At 46.4% G+C, this 14,485-nt stretch overlaps 1 protein-coding gene across 1 annotated transcript; it reads left to right on the plus strand.

Annotated features, from left to right (window-relative positions):
• The first annotated feature begins 9,249 nt into the window (after positions 1-9,249).
• On the plus strand, positions 9,250-14,071 carry Fabp6 (fatty acid binding protein 6). The gene is made up of 4 exons (XM_048435871.3): positions 9,250-9,406; positions 10,538-10,713; positions 12,409-12,498; positions 13,952-14,071. Exons 1-4 carry the CDS (start codon positions 9,340-9,342, stop codon positions 14,003-14,005), a joined length of 387 nt encoding a protein of 128 aa, XP_048291828.2. The 5' UTR covers positions 9,250-9,339; the 3' UTR covers positions 14,006-14,071.
• Positions 14,072-14,485: the final 414 nt, after the last annotated feature.

Here is a 14,485-nt window from a genome sequence, read left to right on the forward strand (position 1 = left end):
GTCTCCGTTTTTACTGCTGGTGTGGTGGTTCGGATGGGTGGTGACAAGGGCAGGGTCTTCCACTTGGCTGGGGACCCAAGGCCACCTAGGGAAGGACAAGATCCAGTAATGATTAGTTTGCTGATTAGTTTGTTTCATTATCTACGACTAGCTCTCAGGGATCCCAGCCAAGAAGTGCAATTAATGAGGGTCAACCCCATGAACTTCCCCTCCTAAGCCTGCACACATTTCCTTTCTGCTCATGATACAGCCCCTAGCTCAGGACAACAGAGAGACCTGTGCATGATAATACAGCCCCTAGCTCAGGACAAGGAAGAGACCTGTGTGAACACATCTGTGTCTAGGCTGACACAGTCTTCACTCATGCACACACAGACCTGCCTGTTAGGCCAACAGGTGCATACACACATGGAAATATGCACATATACACGCTCCCATTCGATGCATGCTTTCAGACACACAGTGCGCTCAGACAGCTACCCCGAAGTCCAGTACAAATTCTCACAGCGGTAGTTTCCAAAGGTGGCTGCCAGCTAGTCTTGTATTTCTCCCACCATCTGTCAAGAAGAAAACCTTCTATCCTCCTCTTGTCCGTTTGTGGTGGAAGCAATGCTCTGACATTTCTGAGCCCATGCTTGAAGAAGCCCGGGAAGGAGCCATCTATGAATGAATGAGTCCATCCATCCGGAGGCTGCCATGTTGGGAGGAAGCCCAAGTGAGCCACACAAGTCCCAAGTGCTGGGACTAAAGGTATGGGTCATCACCACCCAGCTCTGTTTATATTTTTGAGGTAGATATTGTTATGTAGTTCAGAGTGGCCTGAACCTATTAGCAATTCTCCTGTTTTAGCCTTCCAAGTGCTGGATTACAGACATGAACTACCATGCCTACATCTAGATTACCCTCATACCATGTGAACTCCTCTCTCTCTCTCTCTCTCTCTCTCACAGAAGTTACTCCATAACGTGATACAGTCAGGGAGCCCTTGCAAGACTTCATATGCCATTTAAACTTTGACCATCCAAAATTATGAAGAAAGTAGACTTCCTTTCTTTTTAAGTTACCTAGCCTCTGTTATGTTGTTACAGCAAAAGAAAAGTAGGATAATGTGCAAGGCAAGAAAAACACATGGATAAACTATTAGAAAGGGCTCCAACCTTTAACGTTAGCTCTAGGTAGAACTATGAGTCTGTATACATGAAAATCATAGTTGGCAAGAAATGAGAGGCAAGCAGGAAAGAGACTCGATGTAGCCGCCAGTGGGTGAGCTCTGGAACTCAGCCACCTCACCTATGTGAACCTCAACCTCCTTATCTATTAAAGGGGTTTAATGACAGCAAATGATATACTCTGATGATCAGATGAGATATACTATCTCTGACTGCCCTGTGGACTCTGGTATCAGCCTGGAATAACACTTCAAATGCAAAAGCATCCTTCCTTATGTTAGAGATTCAGGACTAAGCAGAAGACAAGGTCGGGGGTGCGTGTATGGCGTTTCTGGAGACACAGTCCTTTGAATGCCCCTCAAACATTTTGACCTTCAGGTACTCCAAAGAAAGAGAAAAAATAGGAACGGCCAAGCCTCTTCTCGGCATTCTCCATATGTTCGATCCTTTCCATAATTTTGCTGCCTGCATTAAGTAATTACTTGTCTTTGCTTCTGAGCTTGGAGCCATAGTAGTTCCCAATAACTAGAGGCTTAATAACGCTAAGTCGTAATGAGTGTCCTGCAGAATTACACACCGCATTAACACCAAATGAGTTCATTAGAAATTCATTAGGCATGATTCCTGTGGCTGCCACAGGAATTAATCACGGTTAGCCAGCGGCAGGAAAGTGGGTGATGGATAATTGCGGGCAGGGTGGGAAGATCTTTTGGCATCTGATTTTGGCCCCGAGCAGTTTTTTGTGAGAGTCCTGGATTGTTTTTGGTGTGAATTTGGAGGTGAGGCTACTTGGATGTCATTAGACCTCCTTCATTCTTCCTCCTCCTCCTTCCTGAATGTAGCCACACTTGGGGTGGGATCTACAGACATGGAGTTAGGCCACCTTCTCTTTCAATCCTGATTGTAACAGGCCAACTTAGCACAATTGACTCCAAGGTGGAAGTACCATTCAGGCCATAAAACCCAGCAGGTAGACAGTACCACCTGCCAAAATAAAAACAAAGACCTAACCCATCAACATCCATAGTTCTAAGAAAGTCTCTAAATGTACTAACCTTGCCTTTTGACTTCTGTAGTTCAGCTTCTGGCTAACTGTTCTTGTTAACCAAAGTATGGCGACCCAAGATGTGTTTCTTTTGTTCTTAAAAGCTCACCCAGAGAAACACTCGAGGCTATGCTGGGATCTCGATTACCCAGTGTAGTGGCCCTCCAGCTAATACTGACTTTCTATTGGTTTCAACCTGACCTGTGTCCGAGCAGTCTTCTCTGGTGGGTAGTCCGCAACCCTGATGAGCCGGGAAGTCATATTCATCTGGCCTGCACAGTATTAACCCGTTCTCTTCCAACATCATCCTACCATGTTCCTCAAAGAGCTGGCCTTTGAAGATCCTGCAGCCTGTGAATCTCTATGGAACTATCCATCAAGGCTCCCCCAGCCCCAACCCACGTGTCTCTCACTAGGTCAATAGTTCTCTCTCTCTCTCTCTCTCTCTCTCTCTCTCTCTCTCTCTCTCTTGACAAGGTAGCCTAGATTGACCTCTAATTTGTTATGTAGTCAAAGATGAACTTGAACTTACGATCTTCTTGCCTCTACCTCCAGAATCCTGGGATTACAGCATGTGCTACCACATCTAGTTAATGTGGTGCTAGGGGCTAAATCCAAGGCTCTGTGCATGCCAGGCAAGTAGTCTGCCAACTGAGCTGCCTCCCCAACCCCTCTCCCACATTTACTTTCTTTTTCTTTCCTTTTCCTTTCTTTTCTTTTCTTTTCTTTTCTTTTCTTTTCTTTTCTTTTCTTTCCTTTCCTTTCCTTTCCTTTCCTTTCCTTTCTCTTTCTTTCTTTCTTTCTTCCTTTCTTTCTTTCTTTCTTTCTTTCTCTCTTTTTCTTTCTTTAAGGCAGGCTCTCACTATATAGCCCTGGTGGTCCTGTAACTCAATATCTACACCAGGTTGGGCTTGATTTCTCAGATCTGCCTGCCTCTGCCTCTTGAGTGCTGGGATTACAGACATGTGTCTCCACTCTCAGCCCATATTTTCTTATTAGCTAGTAATATTCCTTAAGTTAGGCTGTCGCCGGCTTATGACAGGTTAATTTACAAGTTTTGACTTTGGTGCAGATGTGATGTGAGTTTAATAGAAACCATGCTTTTTTTTTTGCGGGGGGGGTACAGTGCTAGGGATTTAGACACAGCTGCAGCCATGCCAAGCATCCTTAGATTCTCCCCCTGAACGATACACATCTATCCTCATGCTTTGAATTTTGATCTTCTTTGGGTCTTAGTGACTTCCATTAGCTAATGACCTGGACATCCAGTAGAAGTTCAGCCACATCCCCCAGTGCCTCAAATAATACTGCCCATGTCAGTGCCTGGTCCTCAGTAACACTTTGATTGTTCTTATCAGCGCTAAGTCTTCGGGTGAATAAGTTGTGATGTATTGTTGGGGGGATATCATACTGTGAATCCCGAGTTTGCATTTTTGTTAATTAAATAAAGCTCACCTTGGGTCAGGAGGCTGAGTGAACACTAGTTGACAGGAAGTAATCATAGAGTGTCAGAGGGCATCCAGGAGAGTTACATGCCCAGGAAGAGGCTGGGACGGATTTGGAGTGACATGACTTTTTATACTGTGGTGGAGCTCAAGGCTGCTCTCTTGGGGAGACGCCGGTAATGACAGAGGCTTAGCTAGTTGCTACTCTGCCTGAGCTTGCAGGTTTTCAATCTTACCTTTGAATCTCAAGTCTTATTTATAAATAGAGCAATAGAGATTCAGCTAAAGCTACCTTTGTGGCAATGACGGGGCCAGTGCCTATGGGAACAGATTTCGCCAAGCTGCAGCCTCAGTCAGTAAAAATAACCTTGGAGCTGTAATTGCTGGCTGAAATAGTAGTAGATTAAGGCACAATAAGTTATCTTCACAGTGAATGGCAATGTGGCTGTTGAAAACAGTGTCTTGGCCAGGCAGCGGTGGCATGCACCTTTAATCCCAGTCGCTAGAGAGGCAGAGGCTGGTGGATCTCTGAGTTTGAGGGTAGGCTGGTCTACACATTGAGTTCCAGGACTACAGAGAGACACCCTGTCTCAAAAAACTAAAAGCCCAAAAAGAAACAGCAACAACAGCAGCAGCAACAAAAACCCAGTGTCTTGGTGTGGTGGTGCACTCCTGTAATCCCAGTACCCAGGATGCTGAGGCACCAAGAGGGTTTTGAGTTCAAAGCCAGCCTGGACTAAATAGTGAGATCCTATCTGAAAATAAAACACAACAACAGCAAATACCAGGCGTGGTGGCACATGCCTGTAATCCCAGCACTGGGAAGAATGAGGCAGGAGGATCATGAGTTTGAATCCGGCCTCGGAATATTAGTTATTTTTCTGACCAATGTTACAAAATACATGAGAGAAATCGATAACGTAGAATCCAGTTATTTTGTCGCATGGTTTCTGAGGCCTCAGTCCATCCCAGTGGAAAGAGCATGAAGACAGGAGCTGTTTATTCTGTTTGTGACCACAGCTGCTCACAGGGAGCCAACCAGCACATAGAGAAAGGAGGCCAGAAGCAATAGTGAACCTTCAAAGACCTCTCCTCAGCGGCCTTCTTCCTCCATCCTGATTCCATGCATGTAAGATTCCAAAGCCTTCAAAATTGTGCCACAAGCTGGGGTCCGGGTATTTCAAATGCGAGCCTGTGTGGGATCCATGCAGGAGAGCCAGAGGGACTATGTTTGCCAGGCACAACATGCTGCTGCGCATATGAGCTCACAGAGACTGCGAACAGCATGCCCAAGCCCTGTGTAAGATAAAGCCTTGCAAAAATCCAAGCACAGAGGTCGGGAAGTGGGCCCCAAGTCCCACCCTTAACCAAGAAGCTATTTGTCATCGGTAGCTTCTGGAAGAGAGAAAAATCTGTTCTCAGTAGAGTAAAACTGAGGTAACAACTTTGCTCCAGGGCAGACCCTGTGCCCAGGAGCAGTTAGTAACACAAACTGGACTCCATAGTTTTGTTGGTTTTGGTGTGTATTTGTTTTGCTTTAAGAGAGAGAAAGGACATGTGTCCGAGTGAGCAGGGAAGTAAGGGGGGGGGGGGATCTGGGAGTATTGGAGAGGGAAAAATACAATTGAAATTTATTGTATAAAATTCTCAAAGGTTAAATAAAAACATTATAAAAAGGGAGTGTGTTGGGGACATTCTAGACTCAAACCATAATACTGGGCTACGTAGTCAGTTCCAGGCTGTTTTGGGCTCAGTCTGTGTCTCTCCACCCTGTTGATCAGGGTGGCCCCAGCTGGTTGGAATGTGGTTGGCAGTTCACTAGGAAGATGAGGTTTGATCCACATCAGTTGTTATGAGCAAGGAGAGTGGGCTCAGCTCTGCTAAAAGGAAGGACAGCTGAGCTATTCAGAGCCCCCCTGAGCTTCTTGAGCTGGGGAAGTAGCTCAACTGGTAGAGTGTGTGTTGCCAAGGGTGCATGAAGCTATGAGTTCAATCCCAGCACCAGTCTGAGTGTTGTGGCTCCTGCTTGGAACCCCAGCGCTGGGGAGGTGGAGACAGAAGAAGTTCAAGGTCATCTTCAGGTAGATTGAGGCTAGCCTAGACTACATGAGATCTCTTCCCCACAATTCCCCTTCCCCAAAAAAGAAAAAGGAGAAATCTTGAGGGAGAAAATGGTTTGTTCTAGGGCCTGACGGGGAAGTAAGCTAAAAGTTAGGGATAAAGTGGGAGTGGGGGTGAAGAGGGATAAACTGCTAGACACTGTCTGCTGTTTCAGTATTCCCTCACACAGAACCCAGGGCTCAGGAAACTGAGTGACTTAATTGGTAAATACAGTTTACATCCATGTGAGGATGTGGATAAGGAGCGCAGAAGGAAGCCCAGGACTCCTCTTCGATCAGGGACCCGAGTACCCAGGTCCCCACTCCTTACTCTGCATATTCTCAGGAAACGGTGGCTGTCTGAGACACAGCCAGAGTCCAGGTGGGAAGTTGGGGTGTCCAAAAGGAGTAGCCTTCGACTCGTTCTTATCTCCACGGGGGTATATTTGCACCACTGGTTCAATGGCCCCATAAAACCTGCGGTTGGAGTTCATTTACCCTTCCTGGGAGGCTGAATGTTCAAGCGGATGAACCCCACAATAAGAGAAAAGAGACGGGTGTGGGTGGATGGAAGGGGTGGGTCAGATGCATCATGGGAAGAGGGTAGAGCTGAGTCAGGCACCCGAGTGCCAACTCGGTCCTTTCCACCCCTCACCACTCCCATCCTGTCCTTGGCGGCTGAGCAGCAGTTTGGGAGAAGTTGGTGGGGCGGGAGCTAAGTGGGGGCCAGAGAGGCCATAGGTCTGTCCTGCTGGCTTCTCACCCAGGTCTTCCGGCACCGCTGCTCTGAATGTTGGTTTGCAACTTCACACACTTGTTTGGGAAGAATCAATGAATGAGGTCAACCAGAAAGGCCCCAGACCTATTAGCTATTACTGTCATTGTTATTTCTTCATTATTATTACTCTGGAGGAGAAATTCTCACATGGCTGTGGGAGAAAATGTAAACCATTCTAGCCTTTCTGAATGGCAGCGATAGCTATAAATACTTTATTATTCTTTAAAAAAATCATTATCTTGTACTTACTTATTGTGTGTGTGTGTGTGTGTGTGTGTGTGTGTGTGTGTGTGTGTGGACCCATGCCACAGCACATGTGTGTCAAAGGGCAACTTTGCTGGCGTTCGTTCTCTCTTCCTATCAGGAGGGTCCTGGGGATTGAACTCAGGCTATCAGGCTTGGTGGCCCTATTTTACTATTTCTTAAATTAATGAATTATTATTATTTTTCTAAGGCAGTGTCTCACTCTGTAGCACCAACTGTCCTGGAATTCTGGATAAACCTCCTGCCTCAGTCTCAGATCTTAGTCCCAAGTACTAAGATTACAAGCACACACCACAACGCCCTTTGAAATATATTTTAAATATAAGACCTTTTTTTGTGTGTGGTGTGGTGGCATATACCTCTAAGCCCAGTCCCGGGAGTCAGAGGTAGGCAAATCTCTGAGTTCAAGCCTAATCTACATAGTGGTACCTTGTCTCAGACTTGTTTCTTCCGGGAATATTATGTTTAGTAATCTAGCCCTTTATTTTTTTCTATTTGTTGTACAAAAACAATAAGGGTCCTGTGCAACATATGGAGTGTTCATATGTATCTCAGTTTGATTGGTTTTCCCCACCTCTCCCCCAGCTCTCCCCTCATCCCTTTCATCCTCCTCCCCACTGTACCCTTTAATCCCAGTATTTCTCCCTCCCATGTTGCTCTATTGTCTCCCTTGGAAGCCCGTGTGACTTTTTCCCCAGTCACAGGGCCTCTTTCTTGCTTAGGAATCCATCCTTAGCAGATAGTCCTGCTCATTATCTGAGATATATACACACCAGAGAGATGTCAGGAATAATTGATTAATTATAGCAGAAAAGAACTGGAAATAACCCAAAGATCCAGGTAGAAAGTAAATTAACATAGACTAGAACATAGACTACTGAGTGTGGTGCTGTGGATAGATCCCAAGATCATGCCCATGCTAGGCAAGCTCTCTACCACTGAGCAATTTAAGGTGATAATAAACATCAAATGTATTGGCGCTTGCCTGAAGTTCCACTTCTTGGGAGGGTAAGGCAGGAGGATCAGGAGTTTAAGGTTCTCCTAGACTTCACAGGGAGTTTGAGGCCTATCTGTCCTACTTGAGACTCTGTCTCAAAAAGGGAGAAAGAGAGAAAAGAGAAGAGAGAAGAGAGAAGAGAGAGAGAGAGAGAGAGAGAGAGAGAGAGAAAGAGAGAGAGAGAGGAAAAACTCATTGTCCAGTTTCTAGGATTGGAGACTGAAGTGTGTGGCAGAGCTGACTTTTATCAATTTAGAAAGTACTGCGGTCCGTAAGATGGCTCAACAGAGAAAGGCACTTGCTGCCAGGCTTCACCAGAACTCAATCTCTGTGCCCCACATGATGGAGACAGAGAACCCATTTCTGAAAATTACCTTCTGACCTGCTCTCTCTCTCTCTCTCTCTCTCTCTCTCTCTCTCACACACACACACACACACACACACGGGGCATATAGGAACAAACACAAACTCAAAAGAAAGGGAGATCTGTGAGTTTGAGGCCAGCCTGGTCTACAGAACAAGTTCCAGGACAGCCAAGGCTGCACTGAGAAACCCTGTCTCAAAAAAAAGGGGGGGTTATGGTGGTGTGAAAAAGAGGGGTGGTATGGGGGAGGAGACAGAGAGAGACACAAAAGAAAGAGAAATCAGTCTCGAGTTTGGGAGTCGGCAACTGTGGCTAATTCTGCTTTGAACAGAAATGATGGGGGCTTATAGAGAGGAGACCCCAGAAAAGGGGAGTTTTTATTTGTTCGCTTTTGGTTTGTTTCTGAAACAGGACCTTGTTCTGCAGTCCATGCTGTCCTTGGTCTTATGGCAATCCTCCTGCCTCAGCCTCTCAAGTACTAGGGCTATTGATGGAGTCCCAATGCCCAGCCGATATTCAACAGCAGGAATGACGAAGATGCTGATGATGAGGATGCTGATGATGAAGATGCTGGTGAGGGCCTTTGTAGCTACTTTGCATTGCTATCCCTGTGTGGCCCAAGAAGCTAACCAATAAGCAAAGCAGGCAGCTGTCACCCCAAAGCCTGGGACTTCCACGTGTAAAGAGGCACAGATCACATCGAGCTCACACACTGCCCATAAATGCTTTGGGTCTAGGTTGGCCTGGGTGCTCCATGGAAAAGATGCACGCCTCGTTCTTCTGGGTCACGACATCCAGAGCAATGCAGTGCTTGGTGAATGGAAGAACAAGTGAAAGCAGGATGAGGAAAGGGCAGGGCAGGGATGCGTGGAGGGTGGGATGAGCAGAGAGGTGAATGACCACGCTCTATGGCAGTCCTGACCCTAACCTTGCTGAGAAGCAGTGGGATTGCAGGTGGTTTTTCCTGGGTGAATAACCTTTGGGTTCTGCTCCTCCACCTCCTGCCCACATCATAAAACAGCAAACACCTCCTAATTAGGGGCAGGTCTGAGGAGTGGGGTGACTTTGGGGCTGAACCTTGGCAGTTGGGAGCATTTATAAACGGAGACTCCAGACTCCTCAGTACCAACCTTCTTCCTCAGCTCACTGCTCTCTGCGGCCAGCTCTCTCCCAGCATCATGGCTTTCAGTGGCAAATTTGAATTTGAGAGTGAGAAGAACTATGACGAGTTCATGAAGGGCCTGGGTGAGTTTCTTCGTATCTCTTTCCTGGGGCTGGCTGCTTGAACCCAAGCCTTTGGGGAAGAGTGGGATAGAATTCCATCCATCCATCCATTTATCCATCCATCCATCCATCCATCCATCCATCCATCCATCCATCCATTCACCCGTCCATCCATCCATCCACACTTTTGCAGAGCATTCTGTCCTGTCTCTAAGAATATTGAAGCTGTTAGACATTGTTTAATTTTTTTAAAAGGCTTAGAATCTTAGTATTTCTAGTACCTTCTTATCTCCATTTTGAACTTGAGGCTCAACCAAGTTACGTTAATATTCCAAGTCACAGAGTTGTGATTGGTGAAGCAGAGATTTGATCTTTAGTTATTCAAATGTTTGTTGTTGTTACTAGAGACAGGGTCTCATGTAGCCCAAGCTGGCCTCAAAATCACTTTGTAACTGAGGATGACTTTGAAATTCTGCACCTTCTGCCTCTCTTTCTAAGTGCCAGGATTACAGGCATGTGCATGCTTATTTTATGTAGTCCTGGGGATCAAACCTGAGGTTTCATGTATGCGAGGCAATCGCTGTGTCAACTGAGACACATTCCTAGCCCCACTCAAACTTATTGAACATGTGCTACACGCAAAGGTTGTCCCAATATTCTTGACGTGGCACCTCGGCATGATCGACCTAAGTCAGTGACAGAGGTCATTAACACCCAGGACCCTCTCTTGAGAGCTGTCACTATATCCTGCCAGGGAGAGATGACCAGGGAGGTAATATAAAAACCAGGTTTGACAAGAAAAGCCACACGTGCTCGTAACTGCTGAGCCATCTCCTCAAGATTTGCTGTTATTGAAGAATACCAAGTAGTTGTGAGGGGCTGTGAGAGACACAACCACATTGGATTCAGCTCTCACAACAGCTCCAAGGGTCAGACCTTACTGTCATCATTTTGTAAAGGAAAGCAGTGGGGTAGTGACCTGCTCAAGCCACAGGTCTCAGGGCAGAGTTGGGATTTGAACCATCGGCTATCTATGTCTCAGACACTCTATTGGTCCTGCAGACTTGCCTGCCTCTGGGAAGGAAACCTCTCTCTCCAAATCAGGGTGATAAGTAGATCCTATGTGAACTCTTTGCTTGTGGCGGGGCACAGGTGTTTCAGAAGACGTGACTACAAAGGCACGGAACCTAAAGATCACCACAGAGATCCAGCAGAATGGACAGGACTTCACCTGGATCCAGTCTTACTCTGGGACCAACATCATGACCAACAAGTTCACCATTGGCAAAGAAAGTGAAATTCAGACCGTGGGAGGCAAGAAGTTCAAGGTGAGAGGCCCCTGACTGCCCTTTCCTGTCTTCCCAGGCTAAAGACCAGTTTCTCCATTTCAGATATGGCCTCTCCGCTCCTCAGGCTGAGGCTTCTGTTTATAGCTTAGCCTTCTGTGTAAAAAACTTTCTTTCTTGTGTTTTTAATGCTTCTGCTGGGTAATGGCTGTCATTAGTTAGGAACCCAACACAGAGATACAAATAGCTGATGTGCTGGTGGGGTACACGTCATTAATCCCAGCACTCAGGTGGCAGAGACAAGAGGTTCTCTGTGAGTTCCAGATCAGCGAAGGCTACATAGAAAGATGCTGTCTCAGACAAACAACCTCAGAACTCAAAAAACAAAAAATAGTCTATTTTCTGAGCATGGTGCATGGTGCAAGTTACAGCACTTAGGAGGCAGAAGCGGGCTGTCTCTGTGAGTTCTGAGCCAGCCAAGGCTGCCTATGCCTAGTGAGACCTCTTCTCAAAAAGAAAAAGCTAGCCGGGGAGTAGTGGTGCATGCCTTTCATCCTAGGACTTGGGAGGCAGAGGCAAGCAGATCTCTGTGAGTTCGAGGCCAGTCTGATCTACAGAGTGAGTTATAGGAAAGCCAGAGCTATAACAGAAAAACCCTGTCTCAATACTGGCCCCATCCTAAAAAAGAAAGAAAGGACGAAAGAAAGAAAGGAAGAAAGAAAGAAAGAAAGAAAGAAAGAAAGAAAGAGAGGAAGAAAGGAAGGAAGGAAGAAAGAAAACCTAATATTTGCTGAATATTTAACATAATTCACTTCAGATATTTACTGAATAGTTGTTCTATCTGTCTGTCTATCTATCTATCTATCTATCTATCTATCTATCTATCTATCTATCATCTGTCTGTCATCTATCTATCATCTATCTATCTAATCTATCTATCATTATCTATCTATCTATCTACCTATCATCTATCTATCTATCTATCTACCTACTTATCTATCTATCTATCTACCTATCATCTATCTAATCTATCTCTATCTATCTATCTATCTATCTATCTATCTATCTATCTATCTATCTATTGTGTATGCACATATACATGTATGTATACTCGGCTGTGCATGTGTGTATGAAAACCAGAGGTTCGTATCAGGGTTCTATTCTCTTTAACACTCTCCACCTTGCTTTTTGAGGCAGGATCTCTCGCTGAGCCTGGTGCTTTGCAATCCTGCTCGACTGGCTGACCAGTAGGCCCTTGGGCTCTGCCTGTCTCTGTCCCCCAGTGAGGGGGGTGTGGTATGGGGATGCAGCTGTCAGCATACGCTGTCATGTATGAGTGCTGAGGATCCACACTCTAGCCCCTTTGCCCACTGAGCCATCTCACCAGCTATTTTCTCCTTTCCCTTTGTTTTTGAGACCTCTGTGTGTGGTAGGAAAGCACTCTGCCAACTGAATCAGTCCTACATATATTATTTATTTATTTTCTATTTTTTTTTTATTTTTCGAGACAGGGTTTCTCTGTTAATAGTCCTAGCTGTTCTGGAACTCATGCTGTAGACCAGGCTGGCCTTGAACTCACATAGACCCAACTGCCTCTGCTGCCTTAGTGCTGGGATTAAAGGCATGCATCATCACCACCTGGCCCACGTGCTATTTTTAAAATAACCTAAGTGATGCCTAAAGACTTGTTAGGCTGTGCTGAGAGGCTTTGTGTTCAGTGCCCTGTCTCTCTTCCAGGCTACTCTGAAGCTGGAGAACGGGAAGGTGGTGGTAGACTTGCCCAACTTTCACCAGACCTCAGAGATCGTGGGTGACAAGCTGGTAGAGGTGAGTTTGCAGAGTTTCCTATTAATTCCATTTTATCATTTATTTAGTTTTTATTTTATGTGTATTAGAGTTTTGTCTGCATGCATGTCTATGTGTGAATGTCAGATCTTGAAGTTACAGACAGTTGTGAGCTGCCATGTGGGTGCTGGGAATTGAACCTGGGCCCTCTAGAAGAGCAGTCAGTGCTCCCAACAGCTAAGCCATCTCTCTAACCTCATATTATTTCTGTTTTAAAAAGGTGCTTTATGGGGCTCAGAGACGGCACGCAACCTGCCTGAGGTCACGCAGCTAGTACACTGTAGAGGCAGAATGTGTCAGCTGATTTCTAGAGGAAGTTCTCAGCCTTTTCTCAAAGACCAGTGGGTCTCTCTGCCAGCCTGCCATGTTTCTTTCTCATAGAATTAAAATACATCTGATCATGGTGGCAAATGCCTGTGATCTCTACACTCTACAGGCCAGAAGGATCCTGAGTTCCAGGTCAGCCTGGACTAGAGTGAGACACTGATCCCTCAAAATGCACGCGTGCACACACACACACACACACACACACACACACACACACACACACACTTGCACAGCCAGGCATATATTTTCGTGGAAATTGCATGCCTACCTGAATGAGGTTCTAGGTTCAACCCTTGGTACTGCCAAAATCAACACTATTGAACTGATACAATAAGAATTGGAAAATAGACGTAGCACTGTTAAAACAAAGGTGAGCCAAAGGGTAAATTGCTTGCTACAAAGTCTGACCATCTAAGTGCGATTCCTGCCACCCACGTGATGGACGGAGAGAACTAACTCCCCCAAGTTGTCTCCTCACCCCCGCGTGCAAACTGTGGCACAGGCACCCCCCCCCCCCGACACACACACACACAAAGAATAAAAGTATCATCTGCTCTGGATGAACACTGGCCCGTTGGAAGATTTAATGGGAGTTTTGAATGAAATGCCAGCCAGTGGGTCCTGACCTCCAAAGCAGTGTTCCCGGGCCTGAGGTGTGCAGAGAGAGCTGAGGGTAGGACACGTGAAACTTTGTGTCCACAAGGCTTCATCTTCACAGGCTGAATCAACCCTCAGTTTGCTCCTCTGCATAATGGGAGTAGCTTCCTGGGGCTCTTGGGAACTATAGATGGACTATTGTGAAGAGGACTTGGCATGCAGTAGTCAAAGTGTGTGTGTGTGTGTGTGTGTGTGTGTGTGTGTGTGTGTGTGTCAGGATAGAGGCTGACATTCCTGCAGCCCATCACGCTTGCTCCTGGTCAGCATTTTCTCTGCAGCGACTCCTGTAACTGACAGGAAATCTAAGCCCCAGAAGGCAGTGCACCTGCCTCACATCCACCCAGGAATAGCAATGGTGGCTGACCTTGCTTCCCCTGCACCCCACGATCACCTCAGGGCCACCGTCTAGGGGAGTAGCACTGACGTTCTCTGTTCTGGTTGCTTCTTTCAGATCTTCACCAGTGGGGGTGTGACCTATGAACGAATAAGCAAGAGGCTGGCTTGAGCCTCCACCCTGGGCTGGGCTCTGAGGGGCTACAACCCTCCAATAAATGTGCTTCATGCTACTGGTCCCAGAGTGTCTTTGTTTCTCTCTACTGGTGTCTTAGGGCAACTCTTTCCTGAAGGGGAGTAAGAAAGTGTCCAGGGATGGCTGCACTGGCCAGATGTTGGCCCTGAGATGCTTGTGGGTTCTACCACGGCCGAGGGAGGTGTGGATGTTAAATCTGGAGGGCAATGCCCCCCATCCATGGGAGCGGCCACAGGCGGAACGTGGAGGCACACTTCTGCCAACACCTTGTACCGTCTGCCAACACCTTGTACCGTCTGCCACCGTATTGCTTTCAGACTCCTTTAAAGGCACAGTTTGGGGCTAACAGGATGGCTCAGAGAGTAACAGTGCTCAGTAAGCATGAAGACTTGAGGTCAATATTTAGCACCTGAGTAAAAAGCCACACGTGGTTGTGCTTAGACCTAGAACCTCAGC

Source organism: Myodes glareolus, chromosome 9, assembly GCF_982192425.1.
Source record: "Myodes glareolus chromosome 9, mMyoGla1.1, whole genome shotgun sequence".
In the NCBI taxonomy this organism is placed as follows: domain Eukaryota; kingdom Metazoa; phylum Chordata; class Mammalia; order Rodentia; family Cricetidae; genus Myodes; species Myodes glareolus.

Coding starts and splice junctions, on each gene's coding strand:
- Fabp6 (XM_048435871.3), top strand. CDS start 9,340: ATGGCTTTCAGTGGCAAATTTGAATTTGAGAGTGAGAAGAACTATGAC. Junction 9,407..10,537: donor CGAGTTCATGAAGGGCCTGG/GTGAGTTTCTTC, acceptor GGCGGGGCACAG/GTGTTTCAGAAGACGTGACT. Junction 10,714..12,408: donor TGGGAGGCAAGAAGTTCAAG/GTGAGAGGCCCC, acceptor TCTCTCTTCCAG/GCTACTCTGAAGCTGGAGAA.